This window comes from Pristiophorus japonicus, chromosome 3 (genome assembly GCF_044704955.1).
Source record: "Pristiophorus japonicus isolate sPriJap1 chromosome 3, sPriJap1.hap1, whole genome shotgun sequence".
Lineage (NCBI taxonomy): Eukaryota > Metazoa > Chordata > Chondrichthyes > Pristiophoridae > Pristiophorus > Pristiophorus japonicus.
Window position 1 is genome coordinate 122,816,130 of NC_091979.1, and position 18,813 is coordinate 122,834,942.

Here is an 18,813-nt window from a genome sequence, read left to right on the forward strand (position 1 = left end):
CCTTTTTGGAATTCACTCGGCTGCAGCAATATTTCAGAGGAACATGGAGAGTCTCCTGAAGTCCGTACCCAGAACCGTCGTGTTCGAAAATGACTCCGAGGAACATCTGAACAATCTGGAAGAGGTTCTACATCGTCTGGACAAAGTGGGACGCTCGAAGTGCATCTTCATGGCACCAGAGGTCGAATTCCTGGAGAGGAAAATTACTGCTGACGGCATCAGGCCCACAGACGCGAAAACCAAGGCCATCAAGAATGCACCCAAGTCGCAGAATGTGACGGAGCTGCATTCGTTCCTGGGTCTACTCAACTACTTCGGTAACTTCCTACCTAAATTGAGCACCTTATTAGAACCTTAGCACATGCTGCTAAGACAAGGCGACAACTGGGTTTGGGGTGCGTCTCAAGACAGAGCTTTTGAGAAAGTCACTAATCTGCTTTGCTCTAACAAGCTGCTGGTACATTATGACCCAAGTAAATGTTTAGTATTGGTCTGTGATGCTTCGTCATATGGAATTGGTTGCATACTCCAACAAGCTAATGAGTCGAGTAAACTTCAACCAGTTGCGTATGTTTCAAAAAGTTTGTCTAAAGCGGAAAGAGCCTACAGCATGGTAGAGAAAGAAGCACTAGCCTGTGTGTGTGGGGTTAAAAATATGCATCAGTACCTGTTTGGTCTTCGGTTTGAACTGGAGACAGATCACAAGCTGTTCATTTCACTGTTCTCTGAAAACAAAGGTATCAATACCAATGCTTCATCCCGCATCCAGATGTGGGCGCTGACATTATCCGCTTATGATTGTCATTCGCCTTCGACCTGGCATCGAGAATTGTGCCGATGCTTTGAGCCATCTGCCGTTGCCCACACCGGAGGTGGAAACGCCACAACCGGCGGACCTATTGTTAGTAATAGATGCTTTTGAGAGTGAAGGAACCCCTGTCACAGCTCAAGTTGAGACCTGGACCAGCCAGGACCCGATTTTATTAGTGAACAGTTGCATCCTCAAAGATGATTGGTCTGCCATACCCAAGCAAATGTGCGAGGAGACCAATCCTTACATTCGTCGCAAAGACGAACTGTCTATTCAGTCGGATTGTATACTGTGGGGCAATCGTGTTGTTATGCCTAAGAAAGGGAGAGAGAAATTTGTACGTGAGCTACATAGCACACATCCCGGCATTGTAGTGATAAAAGCCATCGCCAGGTCTCCTGTATGGTGGCCAGGAATTGACTCTGAGCTGGAATCATGTGTGCATCAGTGCAACACTTGCATGCAGCTCAGCAAAACACCAGTGGAATCGCTGTTGAGTCTGTGGTCGTGGCCGTCCAAATCATGGTCCAGGATCTACATAGACTTTGCAGGTCCCTTCCTGGGGAAGATGTTTTTAGTTGAAGTGGATGGAGTGTATAATCATGTCATCCAGCTCATCCACAGCTACCATTGAGAATCTCAGTGTAATGTTCGTAAAACACATGGTCTGCCTGACATCGTTGTTAGCGACAATGGATCGTGCTTTACCAATCAGGAGTTTCAAGAGTTCATGAAACTCAATGGTATCAAGCATGTAAGGTCAGCACCATTCAAACCTGCATCCAATGGGCAAGCAGAATGTGCTGTCCAAATCATAAAAGCAGAGTATGAAGCGAGTAACCCAAGGGTCACTGCAGACCCACCTGTCATGCATACTGATTAGTCACAGGACAAGACCACACACGCTTACCAGGGTCTCGCCTCCTGAACTAATGATGGAGAGGTCTTAAGACCAAGCTATCTCTTGTACACCCTGACTTGAATAATCATGTTGAATATAGAAGATAAAGTTAGCAAGGGCATATCGATCGCGCAGCTGTGTCATGCGATATTTCTGTAAATTATCCTTTATATGTTCTGAATTATGGCCAGGGTCCCAAGTGGATCGCTGGTACTGTCATGGCCAAGGAGGGCAACAGAGTATTTATTGTCAAGCTCAAAAATGGGCAAACATGCAGGAAACATATGGATCAGACAAAGCTGCGGCACACTGACGAACCAGAACAGTCGGAGGAAGAGACAATTGACGGCCAACCAACCTACCCCCAGTCATCAGAGGACTCAGTGGTCATCAGTGAATCGGAACTTTTAATCACTGACCTGTTCACTGAAAATATACTTTCAATCCCTGACATGGCCATTGCCACTCCCACCAGGTCAGCCACCCAGCCACCAGTCACAACAGACTCTGAACACTCACCAAGGCTGGAGTTGAACTGAGACGGTGAACCCGGGAGCATAAAACACTGGACCGTCTCAATTTGTAAAAGATTGTGTTAATATCTGAGGGGGGTATTGTCATGTATGTACTTTTGGGATCACTAGCCACTAGATGGCGTCACTGTTGGAGGCCATTGGGCTGCACACAAGGCCAGCCATTTTGTATATTAGTCACTTTGGGCCTTAATAAAGTAGAGCCACGGTCATACCTCTTGGAGTTAAACAGTACTCAGTCTAACAGTTATTGCATACACAACACCGCCCTCCACCCCCTCCAAGACGTCTCTCGGAGCACTCCCGGCCTGGCACTTTAACTGGGGAGTACCCCATCCTTGCGCCGAGAGAGATGTACAATGCCTCCCTTAGCGCTGCACCCCCTGACGCAGAACCCAGATGTCCAAACTTAAATACCAAAGCGTAAACTATTCCCGGCCGCTAACTTACCCATCCCGCTGCCATTATCACTCAAAAACATAAAAGCCTAAAATCCAGCCGATGTTTTCAGATAAATTGATGATTTTTTTCTAAAAATAAATCTCTAGGTCAGTGGAAAGTATTCAGTTGCCAGAAGCACAAACTTCATGAATACTTCTCTAAAGAAAGTAAATTGTGCATGTGAATAATACAGGGCTTGCCAATTTAGTGTCTACTTGTTTTCAAATCCCTCCATGGCCTTGCCCCACCCTATCTCTGTAATCTCCTTCAGCCCCACAATCCCCCAAGATGTCTGCATTCCTCTAATTCTGCCCACTTGAGGATCCCCAATTATAATCGCTCAACCATTGGAGGCTGTGCCTTCTGTTGCCTAGGCCCTGAGCTCTGGAATTCCCTGCCTAAACCTCTCTACCTCTCTTTCCTCCTTCGAGATGCTCCTTAAAACCTACCTCTTTGACCAAGCTTTTGGTCACCTGCCCTGATTTCTCTTTATGTGGCTCGATGTCAATTTTTTAAATCTCATAATACCCCTGTGAAGCGCCTTGGGACATTTCACTATATTAAAGGCATTATATAAATTCAAGTTGTCGTTGTGTGTCCTGCATCACCCATTGATGAGGGGAAAGCCTACAAAGAAGAGTATTCAGCAGTTGTATTTCCTTATTAGTGATCAACAACCAGTCGAACAGAATTTCACTGCTGGCAGGGAAATATGCCCAAGGCCTTGGGCCCAAGTTTCGGCCTCAGTTGCTCCTGATTTTTTGGAGCAATTGGTGTAGAACGGAGTATCTTAGAAATTCAAATTCTCGCCATTTAGTTTGCTCCAGTTCTAGTCAGTTAGAACAGTTTCACTTTGGAACAGAATTTTTTTTTCAAAAGGGGGCGTGTCTGGCCACTTACGCCTGTTTTCAAAGTTTCGGCAGTGAAAACTTACTCCAAACTAACTTAGAATGGAGCAAGTGAAGATTTTTGCACGCTCGAAAAAACCTTGTCTACACTTTAGAAAATCAGGCATAGGTTACAAATCAGGCGTAGGGAATGGGGGGGGGGGGTTTAAAAGAGAAGTTTACAAACATTAAACACTTCAGTTTTACAAATAAAGAGCCATCATCAATAATAAATGATAAAACATCAATAAATCAATCAAAAAAAATTAATAAATTTTTTTTTTAATCAATAAATAAAACATTTTCTACTTACCGACTACAGCACTGGGAGCTCTCCAACAGCGTGCTGGGATGCCCCCCTCAGTGTGTGTCTGTCAGTGTCTCTATCGCTCTGTCTGTCTGTGTCTGTGTTTCTGACAGCGAGGGAAGGGGGAGGAGGGGGGGGCAGGGGGAGAGAGGGGGGGCAGGGGGAGGGAAGGGGGAGGGATTGGGGTGAAGGGGGAGAGGGGGGGAGGAGAAGAAGGGGAAGAGGGGAGAAGGGGGGGGAAAGGAGAAGGGGGAGGGAGGCTGAATGGGCCCAAGACTTTGGGCAGGGCCCGTCCCCAGCACCAGATTTACAGGTAGGTGGCGTCAGGTCGGGTCCGGGGTCGGGAGCGCTGGTTGGGTCGGGGGGAGCGCGGGCCGGGGGGGCAGAGGGAGGTCGGGTCCAGGAGGGGGGGGGGGGGAGAGGTCGGGAGCACGGGTCAGGTCCGGGGGGGGGAGGGGGAGAGAGGAGGGAGGGTCGGGTTGGTTCGGGGAGGGAGGGAGCGAGGGTCGGTTCGGTTCGGGTCGGTGGTGGGGGGTGCAGAGGGAGGTCGGGTCAGTTCGTGTCAGGGGCGGGGGGAGGGAGGTCAGGTTGGGTGGGTGGGGGAGGGGGGGTTGGGAGCACGGATCGGATCGGGGGGGTGGTGGGAGGGAGGTCGGTTCGGTTCGGGTCTGTGGGGGGAGGGAGAGGGAGGTCAGGTCGGGTGGGGGAGCGCAGGTCGGGTCAGGTCCAGGGGCGGGGAGGGGGGGGGGGCGGCGGGGGGAAGCAGGAGTCGAGTCGGGTCGAGAGGAAGCAGGAGCTGGGTGTGGGAGGCAGCCTTATCGACACAGCCCCAGTGAGGCCATTCAGCCAGGGCTCGGGGCTGCGTGCTTCGGGTCCCTCTCAAACAGTTTTGGGCGCCTGGAGCTACTGCACATGCGCACCCACTGTAGAGCGCATGTGCAGAGGTCCCGGCACTGTTTTCAGCGCAGGGACCTAGCTCCGCCCCCTACAGCTCGTGCTGCGCCGCGCCCGACTCCAGAGGACCTGCAGGGAGCCGGAGAATCTAAGTTTTTTTTTAGGCGCACTTTGTGGCGTGAAAAACGGGCGTCCAGGTCGGGGCTGCGCCGTTCTAGGCGCGGCCTGAAACTTGGGGCCCCTTGTGTATAGAGCAGCACATTAATGGGCAACGGCCTGATAGCATTTCAAGATGAGGTGGGGTCACAAAGACTGGGAAAGTGACCACAGTTCATGGAGTAACTATCTCATCTATTGATCAATCTCACTGATAGCACAGATAGTTTCATATTTGTCAGGTTTTATTAGGCCATTTGAGTTAATTCAGTGACCAATCATTGCTGGTAGTGCAGCTGTTTCACTGCCATGTGCCAGCTGTGGGATGGATAGGAATGCTTATTCTCGCAGCACCTTTTTGGTGGCCTGGGAGGGGACAGATAGACTCCAGCCTTGCTGCCTGATAGGTTACATGCAGGAATATTCCAATAATAGTAACTGCACGGGGTGACTAGATCACCAGATTGCACACCCAATACTGAATGAACTCTAGTTTTCCACAGCTCAACCTCGGATCAGACAAAAAATTAGATAGAGGTCATTCAGATTGTGGACATTAACAAAAGCAGAATTATAAAATCTTTAGGTACATAATCCTCGCATTTTTTAAAACATGTTCATCTGTCAGATAAGATCACAGACTGCAGAGATCATGTTTTTCTTTCATCTAATAGTGGTAATGAGTCAGCAAACCCAACAACAAATACCAATCATAGTATCAGTATTCATCTTGCACATTTCCCGTAGCAGGATAATGTTCCCACCTCTAGCATCCCATTCACAGGCCTTCTACTGAATTCAGAGCCTGGATACATACCATTCTCTGTGGTGGAATGTTCAGAGTAAATGGGCAATCCGTGCTTGCCTATACCAAAATACAACCTAATGGATTATTGTCATTGCTCCTAAAACATTCCACAGATTTATTCATATCGGCAGATGTTGTCAAAATTAGACAAAAAAGTAAGTTGCCAAATTGTCCATGTGGATTTTGCACACAAACCTGTACTGTACTAAGGAGAGGAGTTATGTCTGGAGTAGAGAGTTTGATTTCAGTCCCATTGTGATGGTTCTTGGTGACTTTCAAATAGCTTGGTCATGGTACATTTACGAACATTCTTGATTGGTCCTAAATTTCAGGTTTGCTTGTGTCTACTGAAGATAGTTATGCATCTTAAAATATGTTGTGAAGTATTTCTGAATTTCTAGCAGAGGAATACAGGTTTTATATCTACATGAGAACTGGAGTTCCATATGCCTTTTTATGGGAGCTTGCTACTGTCTGAATGCTGAGAAAGCTCCAAATTTTGAAGAATAAAGCGCTCAAAGCAAGGTAGTTACAAAAAATTACTTGTCAAATGCTTAACCAAGTGAAAGATAGAATGAGCGTAGGTATTTGTGGAACATTTTAGTGGGTGTAAGAATAGATAATTATCTAAACTGTACTAGTGGTAGGTCATAAATTAGCATTTAGTGTAAATACTGCATATTTCCAATGGAGAGTGGAACCACAGACAATATTGGCATTTGGTTGGGGCCAGATTTCAATATTAGGCAGAAAAATTCAATCACCAAGAACAACAAATTTCATCCATGTTGATCGTATAGTGAAGGGAATTCATTCATAAATGTATGTTAAAATTAAGAGTGCATAAAAATGCATTCACTAGAAAAAAAAATCGGCCTGTGTGTGCACACACACATGCACACACATGCGCAAACATGCGCGCACACAAGAAAACACACACACACACTTTTCCTGGCAGTTAACTGTGATTTATTTTTGGGTGCAAATTCTCTGCTTTGAGCAGAGCAGAACAGCTCAATATATTACAGATTAAATAATCCAATTTATGGTGTAGAATAAAAAATGTTATGCCATTGTTGTTTCTGCCCATAAGTGTGAGAATTCTAACGAAAGGTCATCGACCTGAAATGCTAACTCTGTTTCTCTCTCCACAACCTGCTGAGTATTTCCAGCATTTTCTGTTCTTATTTCAGATTTCCAGCATCTGCAGTATTTTGCATTTGTGTGTGAGAGGAATTTCTCTGGGGATGGCATAATGATAAATTCTTAGCAATGCATATTGCAACTTAAGAGGAAAAAAAAACCCTAAATAATGCAAACCTAAAACAGAAAATTATGGAAATACATTGCATGTCTGTCAGCAACTGGAAAAAGAGAAAAAAAACATGTTAATGTTTCTTTAGAAATTGATCATCAGACAGGACCACATCACATATCTCTTTATTCACATTAAAACTAGAACATATCAAACAATTCAAATTTAAAATGTACAAAGGTTGATTTGTTTGAATGAGTAAGTTGATGAACTAATACAGCCAGGTTTGACATGGTTCTCGCTCAACATGCACGTGCCCTTCCAGCAGCAATCAGAAGCAGGAACCCTGGTTAATCCCTCAATTCTTTTTACTCCCCCGCCCCCCCCTCAATCCCAATGCTGAGCACAATTTCACTGCCCACTTGAGATTGGCTAACTCTGAACAAACCATAGATTGAACCAGGGATAGGGCTGATCTTTGAGGTTCACTTGCAGTCCTGCCATGGTAGATGCAATAAAGTCCTACAAACTCCATCTTCAAAAAACTACTTGTGACTTTTTAGTTTATATTTTTTTCTGAGTGATTTTCAGTGGAGAATAATGTCATTTTGTTTTAGGCCCTGAACCAGAATGCTGAACTAAGAAGTCTTCTGAATAGAATTCATTCAGAATCTGTCCTCTCTGATCAGGTTGTCCATGTAAACATTATCACGAGTCCTGATGAGGTAAGAATGTGAGTTTTGCCTCTGCGCATTCAACTTGTATCTCAGCATATGTCCTTTTGTAGTAATTGCTTTTAACAAAATAACGTTTTCTCTGTAGGTCTGCAGTATGAATTTATGCATTTCCAGTTACCTTTATATCTTCACTGAAATCCTCAATTTGATAATTCTGCCCTTTGACATCACTATGTCCCATAAAGGTTTGCTGTGTGACTTTCAAAGTAGTAGCCAAAAAATGCCATTGTGCTCCATTAGCTCAATCTATACCATACTCATTTTATGCACTGAAACTATATTCATTTTATAATGCCTGTCTGGGTTCATAGATATAAAATGCTTGTAGATCTGTTTGTCTTTAACTCATAATTGCCAACAGCAGTACTACAAAATTTTTATATATATGAGCATTGAATTATATAATGGTCTATAAACACATGTGCTATTACTTGTAAATATAGGGGGGGAAATTACGGACAGAGGCTCCCTTCGGACAAACTCCTCCGACCCCAAATTTTTTATTGAAAATACCTGGTGATCCTGGAGGAACGTAGGATTCCGGTCGGAGGCCTTCATTTGCTGCGCAGCGTACGGGAAGATGACTTCCCCGTACGTACGGAAATGCTGGAGTCACATGGGCCTGAACCACCAATCACTAGGTAGTATTTTCATTCATTAAAAATGGGAACTCCGTTTTTATGAGTTCCCATTACTAACAATGAGAAAACTTCCTAAAACCAGAAACACCGCATAACAAATTAAAAAAACACCTCACATATTTAAAATTAATTGAAATGAAATGTAATTAAATGTTTCAGAAAAAAATATATATATTTTGGATTTTTTTTTAATCGACCCTGAAATTCCAGCCTCCCGGGTCCGTACGGAGTGTGTACGGACCCAGGAAGGCATTTCAAAAGCTGGTTTTCAGCGCATAATGCGCATGTGCTGTAAACCGGCTTTTCCGATCTGTGAAACTGCAGCTTGACAGATCTTTCATATCTCGGCAGCCAAGACATTTGCATGGGCAAGATTGCGGTATTTACCCATATCTTGCCCAGCGGATGTCCTGAAAATGCTTGTACCTGATAAAAGCAGGTGCATAGCCTACTTTTACAGGCGTAAGAGTTTTAAAAGACACTTAAAACATAAAAAAAATAAAATTAAAAAAACACATTTTATCGCTTAAAAACCCTGCCCACTATGTTAAATTTATTTTAAAGCATAATTAACAAATCTTTTTTTTAAAAATCGGAAAATGTTTTTTTTAATAATACATAAATAACTTAATTTAAACTAATGTTAAATATGTAGTGTATTTTTTCTATTTTTTTATTAATGTGTGTGTTTGGAGATGGGGGGGGGGGTGTTCTCATTCATAATAATGAGAACTCCGGAGTTCCCATTATTATGAATGAGAACATACTTGACCTTGATTGACTGCCCAGAGCCATGTGACTGCAGCTCCAGGCCTGCGCACGTCCTGACCTGCACGCGCTGCGACACGCAGTCAGTGGAGGCCTCAGGACCGGGAACTCGCGTCGGCGCAGCAGCTTCAGGTAAGTGCATATCTTTTTGGTAGAATTTAGTCAAAAGCCTGCAGGAAGGAGAAACCAAGATTTCTGGCCCAATGTGTTTTAATAAGGTTAAAAATAAACTTACCTTAATGGACAGCGTTTTTAATATAAAAATGAATGAATAAATTTAATTTGTATATGTTTTAAAAGTGTTACGCTGGTAAAAGTAGACTATAGGCCTGGGCATGAGTTGGGCAAATAGCCCAATCTCTACCCTGCGGATGTCCTTCTCCTGGCGATGCGTAAATTCTGTCAGAAGAAATCTTGACAGATCGGAAAAGAACGTCGCTCGGTCCATGCGCATTGCACCCAGAGAACCGGCTTTTGCGAGGCCTCAGCGGGGTGAGGCCGTAATTTTTGGCCCATAGTGTTTTTGAGGAGGCTTTTGAAAGTGGACAGGGAGCGATGTAACAAAGATTTAGGAAAAGCATTCCAGAGTGCAGGAGTTTGCTGGCTGAGAGCTCTGCCATGATGGAGCAGAAGGCGAGTTGGGCATGCAGAAGGCCAGAAGTTGGTAGAAATGAGTCTGGGAGTTTCAGCAGCAATGGGGGTGGCAGGAAAGGAGGGTGACCAATGTTGCAGAGGTATAAGTATGAAGTGTTGATGATGAATTGGATGTGGGGGATAGTACCAGCCAGGGGGATGGGTGGTGTAGGGTGTGGAGTTTCTGGCAGAAGCTGGACAACGTGGCTTGGATATGGCCACTGTTAAACTGGAGAAAATTACAACCCATTCACATAGTAGTTGACAATCCGATGTAAAATACAGAAATGGCCGTTGAGTCAAAGACGGTGACTAACTATCTGAGTATGTAGAGGAAGAATAGGTACAGACAGCAGATGCCTAGCAAATAGTGTACATCAACTGTAATGTTTTACAGATGTCTCAATTAGGATGTGTTGTGTAATGATCTTCCTACAAAATGATCCTACTGATTTATTAAATAGCTGGAGACATAGACATTGCTAAACCCCTCTCTCTCTTTGTTCCGATTGATAAATTCTCCTTCTTCACCCAACTCCCAACCTCTACAACATGATCCTTCAGCCCGACATCCCAGCTTTCTCACTCCATTATTTCAACTCTGGACTTCTGCTCATGAATTCTTCAGCCCTCCCTACATTCTACCTTTGATGGCAAAGCTTTCAATCACCGTGCTCTTTGCACTTAAATTCCCTGTAACTTCCCGCACCATTCCTCATTTTTCAAAAGCCCCCTAAATCAAAAGACCCCTCAAAACCTATTGTTTCCACCACTGCTTCCAGTCGGTGATGTGTACAATTGCAAGATAAGAATTCACAACAACTGTGAAATAGTAGGTTTTATAGATCAAACCACATATTATGGATCAAACTAATAGTTCAGCAAAATGATACCAAATGAATGGAGCAAATGGGGAAAACATTCCAAATCATTGGCCCATAATTTGTGGTCAGTGGCGAAGCAAAGGTGCTCGACAATCGCCCCGAAGCAGACTGCCCACAGAGATCTTGTGAACTTTGTGGTGAGAAGTTTGCCTTTTTCAATGTCCAATTGATTGCAGCACTCTGTCATGGGGATTTCTAGTGCGTTGCTGCAGCGAATTGTCTACGCAGCCAATCACATTGAAGAATTCTCAGACAAGAAACCAGGAAAGGAGAAGCTACTTTTATCCGGACTTTTAAAAATATTTGAGCGCAAAATAAAGGTTGGGACTTTCACACAATATAAGAACATAAGAAATAGGAACAGGACTAGGCCATTTGGCCCCTCGAGCGTGCTCCACCATTCAATAAGATAGTGGCTGAAAAGGTAGAAACTGAAATTTTAAATTATAATTTTTATCAAAATGAAGAAATTTGACACTCCATAAAATATAAAAATTAGTTTTTCCAGGACCAGAATGTTTGTTTACCAGTCAATAACCTGTTAAAACCCCAGTTACACCTATTTCAACAAGGCTTACCATTTAATGGGGTATTTAACAGCAAACTGTAGTAAAGCCCAAGTTTTCATTAGTTTTATTAATTTCACTGATTATACTGATTGCCAGCTATGGTGGTGGGGAGGGGCTCCACAGTGCAGCCAGTGTCACAGTAGTGAATGACTGACCACAACTTCAGGATTTCTGCCTTTAGATGCGCATGTGCTAAATCCTGAAGTTACGGTCAGCTTCAGAGGGGTAATGACAGCGAACGTTGACAGTTTGCCATCATTACCCACTGCAAATTCCGGGCCATTATTTATTATAACTCTCTACAAAAATAAACCTTTATTTTGCACATGTACATGTTTCTCTTCAAGTGACTTTGTGTTCCTAACTCTGTTACTTGTGAATGTGTTTTCCTCAATTATAGGTAGCACTATGATTGGAGTAAGGTCGTTAATACATGTGGGAATGTGCAATTGAGCTATAGATAGGATGAAGGGATTAGCAACACTCTGCTGTCCGAGTGTCAGAGAAGGACAGATTGAACCAACTCTGAGAAGCTCATTGTCTTGCAGGGATTATCGTACACAAAAAATCCAGTCATAACCGGCTATCTGACTTGAGATGCAGTGCCTTGTCTATGGTGTCCCAAGCTATATGCATAATGTTCTGCAGCTGCTCAAATTAGTCATTCAAGTGGCTGGAACTAAACAGCGATATGTAACCCTCTTCTTCGAAATCGTTGTTGATCAGAACTGCGTAGCTAGTTGAATGCATGTCTGATGCAGCCACAGTTGGAACAGTTTACAAAATTGCCTCTACATTACTTGTGTGGTGGTGGGAACCAAAGTTTGTGTTGTGTATAGAGAAAGAGTCAAACTGAACGCTGTGAGCTCAAAGTAAAGTGTGACCTTAGTCCTTTATTGCAGATCTCCAGAGTGCCTCTCCAACCTGTGAAGCCTCCTTAAATACCTGTGCTCCCAAGGGATTATGGGATCCCTCGGGACTCCAGGGGATGAGCCCTCTGGTGGTTGTACAGAGTAAATACAAGTCCACATATATAACAACATTTTTCCCCAAAGTTAATAGTGTAACTATTTACAATGTGAGTCGATCTGGGGCCCTTCTTGCCCTGGTTGATCGTCTTGGTGTGAAAGCTGGTGTTGTTGAATCGTTTGTTGGGCCCTCACTGGGCTGCTGTGCAGCTTGCCTTGCTGGGCTGCCTGGCATGTTGGGCTATGCAAGGCTGCTCTAGATGATGGGTTCTGCTTCGTGGTCAACTGTGGTGCCGGTTGCCACTGGTGTGTATGTTGGGGGATCAAAAAAGGAACGGTCCAAGGTGGGTTGCTCAGGATAGTCTGTGAATCTGAGTTTGATTTGGCCCAAGTGTTTCCGGTGAATGAGTCCATTTGAAAGTTTGACCCGAAACACCCTGCTCCCCTCTTTGGCCATGACAGTGCCAGGAAGCCACTTGGGACCTTGTCCATAATTTACTACAAATACAGGATCATTGATTTCAATCTCACGTGACACATTTGCGCTATCATGGCATGCACTTTGTTGAAGCCACCTGCTCTCTACCTGTTCTTGTAGATCAGGGTGAACTAACGAGAGTCTTGTCTTAAGTGCTCTTTTCATGAGCAGTTTAGCAGGTGGGATACCAGTGAGTGAGTGGGGTCTTGTGCGGTAGCTAAGCAGGATTCGGGATAGGCGAGTCTGCAGTGAGCCTTCAGTTACACTCTTCAAGCCTTGCTTGATGGTTTGTGCTGCTCTCTCTGCTTGACCATTGGACGCTGGTTTAAACGGGGCAGATGTGACATGTTTGATCCCGTTACGGGTCATGAATTCTTTGAACTCAGCACTGGTAAAACATGGCCCGTTGTCGCTCACCAGGACATCGGGTAAGCTGTGTGTGGCAAACATGGCCCGCAGGCTTTCAGTAGTGGCAGCGGACGTGCTAGCCGACATTATCTCACATTCAATCCACTTGGAGTACGCGTCTACAACCACAAGAAACATTTTACCCAAGAACGGGCCTGCATAGTCGACGTGTACCCTAGAACACGGTTTGGAGGGCCAAAACCATAAACTTAGCGGCGCCTCTCTGGGTACATTGCTTAATTGCGAGCATGTATTATATCTGTGAACGCAGGACTCTTAAGTCCGCATCGATACCGGGCCACCACATACGGGATCTGGCTATCGCTTTCATCATTACGATGCCTGGATGGGTACTGTGGAGATCATTGATGAAGGTGTCTCTGCTCTTCTTGGGAACCACTACACGATTGCCTCACAGAAGGCAGTCTGCCTGTATAGACATTTCATCTTTGTGCCGCTGGAAGGGCTTTATCTCTTCCTGCATTTCCACTGGGACACTGGTCCAGCTCCCGTGAAGCACAAGCTTTTGACTAGGGATAATAAGGGGTCCTGGCTTGTCCAGGTTTTGATTTGCCGGGCAGTGACGGGTGATTGCTCACTCTCAAATGCTTCCATAACCATCGCTAGATCTGCGGGCTGCGCCATTTCCACCCCCGTGGTGGGCAATGGCAGCCTGCTGAGAGCATTGGTGCAGTTTTCTCTGCCTGGCCTGTGGCGGATGGCATAGTTTTATGCGGACAACGTGAGCGCCCATCTGTGGATGTGGGCTGATGCATTGGTATTTATCCCTTTACACTCGGAAAACAGGGATATAAGTGGCTTATGGTCAGTTTCCAATTTGAATTTTAGCCCAAGCAGGTATTGATGCATTTTCTTTACCCCATAGACACATGCTAACGCTTCTTTTTCAATCATGCTGTAGGCTGTCTCAGCCTTAGACAGACTCCTGGATGCATAAGCAACCGGTTGCAGTTTCCCGAAATCATTAGCTTGTTGCAATACACACCCGACGCCATATGACGATGCATCACATGCTAGTACCAAACGCTTACATGGATCATACAACACAAGCAATTTGTTTGAGCATAACAACTTTCTCGCTTTTACAAAGGCATTTTCTTGGCTTTTGCCCCAAAGGCATTCGACCCCTTTTCGTAGTAAGACATGTAATGGTTCTAGCAGTGTGCTGAGACCGGGTAAGAAGTTACCAAAGTAGTTCAAGAGTCCGGAAATGACCACAGCTCCGTTATGTTCTGTGACCTCGGTGCATTCTCGATTGTCTCCGTCTTCGTGTTGGTGGGCCTGTTGCCGTCCGCCGCAATCCTCCTTCCCAGGAACTCCATTTAAGGCATCAGGAAAACTCACTTCAAGCGTTTTAACCTGAGCCCCATGCGGTTGAGTCGACTAAGAACCTCCTCCAGGTTCTTCAGATGCTCGACTGTGTTCCGACCGGTGACCAAGATGTTGTCCTGGATGACCACGGTGTGCGGGACTGACTTCAGTAAACTTTCCATGTTTCTCTGGAATAGTGCCGCTGCTGATCGGATTCCAAATGGGCATCTGTTATAAACAGAAAGACCTTTGTGTGTGTTGATGCAGGTGAGGGCCTTCGATGATTCCTCCAGTTCCTGCGTCATGTAGGCTGAAGTCAGATCCAGCTTTGTGAACGTCTTTCCTCCCGCCAGCGTTGCAAAGAGGTTGTCGGCCTTTGGTAGTGGGTATTGGTCCTGCAGGGAGAAACGATTGATAGTTACTTTGTAAACGCCGCAGATTCTGATGGTGCTGTCTCCCTTGAGGACTGGGACAATAGGACTGGCCCACTCGCTGAACTTGATCGGTGAAATTATGCCCTCTCTTTGCGGTCTAGCTCGATCTCTACGCTTTCTCTCATCATGTATAGTACTGCTCTCGCCTTGTGATGGATGGGTCGCGCCCCCGGAATTAGGTGGATCTGCACTTTTGCTCCTTGGAATTTCCAGATGCCTGGTTTGAACAGCGAAGGAAATTTGGGCACACAAAGTGTCGTCAGCGGGTGATAGTGCTCGGACGTTGTCCCAGTTCCAGCCTATCTTTCCCAGCCAGCTCCTGCCGAGCAGCGTGGGACAATCGCCCAGTACCACCCAAAGTGGTAGCTTGTGCATCGTTCCATCGTAGGAGACCTTTATGGTAGCACTGCCGATTACAGGAATCAGTTCTTTACTGAAAGTTCTTAGTTTCGTGCGAACTGGAGTTAAGCCTGGCCTTGAGGCCTTGTTACACCACAACCTTTCGAAAGGCCTTTTGCCCATGATGGACTGGCTCGTGCCCGTGTCCAGCTCCATTGACACCGGGAGTCCATTTAGTTCAACATTCAGCATTATCGGGGGACAATTCGTGGTGAATGTGTGCACCCCATGTACCTCTGCCTCCTCTATCTGAGGCTCTAGTTGACCGTGATCCTCCATCTATCTGTCCTCCTCTGCAACATGGTGGTTTGCAGATTTAACAGACTTTGCAGCTCGCCTGCACACTCGTTGGAGGTGTCCCATTGTTCCACAGCCCTTGCAAACGTACCCTTTGAATTGGCATGAATGGAAACGATGATCACCCCCGCAGCGCCAACAAAGTGTTAATGGCCATGCATTCATCACCCTTGATGGTGGACTCTGAGTCATCTGCGGACGTGCAGCTGCAGGTATCTGTGACCTGCCCTGTATGTTATGATTCGAAAATAACATCACTTTGTTCACAGTACTTGTAGCAGCATTTGTGTGCTGAGAGATTTGCTTCGTATTGTCACTGGTGGCAAAGAACACCTGGGCTATCGCTATGTCCTTACTCAAGGTTGGGGTCTCTACATTCAAAAGTTTGCGAAGTATGGTTTCGTGGCCAATGCCAAGTACGAAAAAGTCTCCGAGCATGTGCTCCAAATGTCCTTCAAATTCGTAATGTCTTGCAAGTCGTCTTAGCTCGGCGACATAACTCGCCATTTCCTGGCCTTCAGACCTTTTGTAGGTGTAGAACTGGTACCTCGCCATCAGAACGCTTTCCTTCGGGTTCAAATGCTCTCAGACCAGTGTGGACAAATCGTTGTATGATTTCTCCGTGGGTTTCGCTGGAGTGAGCAGATTCTTCATGAGACCATACGTTGGTGCCCCACAGACGGTGAGGAGTATCGCCCTTCGTTTGGCAGCGCTCTCTTCCCCATCTAGCTCGTTGGCCACGAAGTATTGGTCGAGTCGCTTCACAAGTTTCCCAATCATCTCCGTCTGAAAATTTCTCCAGGATGCCCACTGTTCTCTGCATCTTTGAGTTTGCTGTCTGTATCTCATCGCCAGTTGCTGTGTATTGAGAAAGAGTCAGGCTGAACGCTGTGAGCTCAAAGTAAAGTGTGACCGTAGTCCTTTATTACAGGTCTCCAGAGTGCCTCTCCAACCTGTGAAACCTCCTTAAATACCTTTGCTCCCAAGGGATTATGGTGGCTGTACAGAGTAAATACAAGTCCACATATACAACAGTTTGCATTGGTGCAGATGCAATAATCTTCATTTTGGTGCTTGCAAGTGGGGTGTCTATAGTTTGTGCTGTTGTGCTATTTCTGCTTCTATTCTAAATTGCCCAGTCACTTTAGTGGAGAGAGTACAAGTACTGGATTAGAAGATAATCATATCACCTGCAAAACTGGCAATAAAAATTATTCATATTTGTTGAGCAGTTTCTGTAACAAACAATGGCCCGGATTTGCGGTCAGCAACAAATAAATGGCACTCACTGTTCATTATGCTTACACTTGCCCACAGAATTTCAGTAGACTTTTACACTGCTGTTTGCAGTAATAAGAGAGCCAAAACAATGTGGCGCCCTCTCTAGGGGATCTAGCAAGCAACAGCGTGTCTCCTCAACCAATCAGATTAAGAATCCTTACTGTGTGCAGAATCTAAACCAAGAAGTATAAGTTAGAATATTTAATTCAATGTAAAGTCATGAACAGAAAGCAAAATAAAGAGAGGGAAAGAAAGATGGGATTAAGAGACAATGAAAAAAAATATTTTTTTTTATATCTCCAACAATCCTTAAAATCTGAAGGAATGAGACTCCATGCTTGTATAAGTACATTTTGAGTGCCAGAGTGGTGGTTTGGCAGTAATTAAGACTTATGCCATTAAAGAGTTCACTTACACTTGAATTGACCCCAGACTTTTTTTGGCATAGGTATCCCTTGGGTAAGTACTGCAACTTCATGCCCTTCCTGTGTTTGAATACCGAGTCTCTCGATGAGATACTGTTAGAACGAAGCTTGTGGAAGAGCAGGGCAACCGTTCCTGTGTTTTACTGCATATGTGCAGATGCCGGAAGTTGCTGTCCAATTTGCTCCTTAATAACGGTGAGCATTGATAGCCTCACCATTATTCTTACCACAAATTCAGGGCCATTAGGTATTGTTACTTTTCAGTTCAAAAATTATTTAATTCTAATTGTACTGTAAGTTCTACAAAGACACATGTATTGGTAAGATGTAGGAGTAGAGGTTCCCATGTCAGTTTCTGCCATTTCCTCTCAAACATTTCAAACTGAACAATTGGCTAATTCTTCATTCAGCTGCTTTTATTTTCCTCTATTGGTCATTGTGATCCTGGATTCGTGATTGAAATGCAGTGTTTTCCTTTGCAGTGGTGTTGACATAATTTGACCTTTTTCGACCATGTGGCAGATTTTTCTATACATGGAGGTTGTGTTAAAATGCCAAGCGACCTCCACACTAACCTTTATCCTGGAATGTAGATTGGGAAATTCATTCCCGTTCCAATAACTACAGACTATCAGGCTGCTCCAAAACCAGGTCCACCTCTGGTCAATCCAAAACATTAACCTGTCTGTTTTATTTCAAGTGCTGACGATCTGCTATTTATTTACAACATTTTCTGTTTTTAATTCAAATTTGCGGCATTCAGATTTTGTTTTATCTCTACCTCTTGCTCAGCAAATCTTGATTTTTTGGATTGTTTCATTTTCTGATTAATTGTGGTAGCAGTATTATTGTGTGGTGGTCTATAGGGGGTCATGTGCCTAATTTATGGCTTGTTTAAGCATTTAACTATTGCTATTGTCTGATGATTGGATGACAACTTAGTGCTCTGTAAAGTTTAAAATCTGGTTTATTGGAATATTCAGCATTAATGTTTCCACAGTAAAAGTATGCAGTTATCACTTGTTTAAAAAAAAACTACAACCTTTATGCCTGAATATCTATCCAATGGATATTGGCTATATAACTAATATAATCTTGCTCCTTTTAATACATTTTTCTATCTGTTGAAAGTCAAGCTCTCTAAAGTTCAGTATAACTAATTGAAGTTTCTCAAGAATTTGCTAATTTGGTTGTAGGATTGCACACGAACCAGTCTGTGCCTGGAGGCTTCGCATAACTGCATTATGGTTATCTGAAAGAATTACAGCTAATGAATTTTTCCAGTTCTGCCGAAGGGTCACATACCGGAAATGTCAACTCTGTTTCTCTCCACAGATGCTGCCTGACCTAAGATTTCCAGCATTTTCTGCTTTTATTTCAGATTCCAGCATCTGCAGTATTTTGCTTTTGTAACATTTCTATATCTATAATTAAATGACATTATTAGCAGGATTGAAGGGGAAGAAGAAGATAGATGTTGCATTAAATAGTGCCTTTCATGGCCTCTGGACATCTCAAAGTTTTGTAGAGAAACTTGGCAAGGTCCAAAATAAGATGCATGACAAC

The 18,813-nt window shown here is 44.4% G+C and overlaps 1 protein-coding gene and 1 long non-coding RNA gene across 8 annotated transcripts in view; one reads left to right on the forward strand and one right to left on the reverse strand.

The window, feature by feature from the left end:
- LOC139259873 (uncharacterized) overlaps nt 1–8,320 on the reverse strand; it is a 77,693-nt gene extending 69,373 nt beyond the window's left edge. The window contains exon 1 of the long non-coding RNA XR_011592671.1: nt 8,244–8,320. This is a non-coding gene — a long non-coding RNA (uncharacterized lncRNA). The remainder of the gene's footprint in view (nt 1–8,243) is intronic.
- The window catches only part of osbpl6 (oxysterol binding protein-like 6), a 284,725-nt gene that overhangs the window by 169,985 nt on the left and 95,927 nt on the right, over nt 1–18,813 (forward strand). Inside the window, exon 12 of one of the 7 annotated variants that reach the window (XM_070875783.1) lies at nt 7,611–7,718. The exons of the other annotated variants lie outside the window; for them this stretch is intronic. Coding sequence (XP_070731884.1) covers nt 7,611–7,718 — 108 coding nt within the window. The remainder of the gene's footprint in view (nt 1–7,610; nt 7,719–18,813) is intronic. 7 annotated transcript variants of the gene reach the window in all.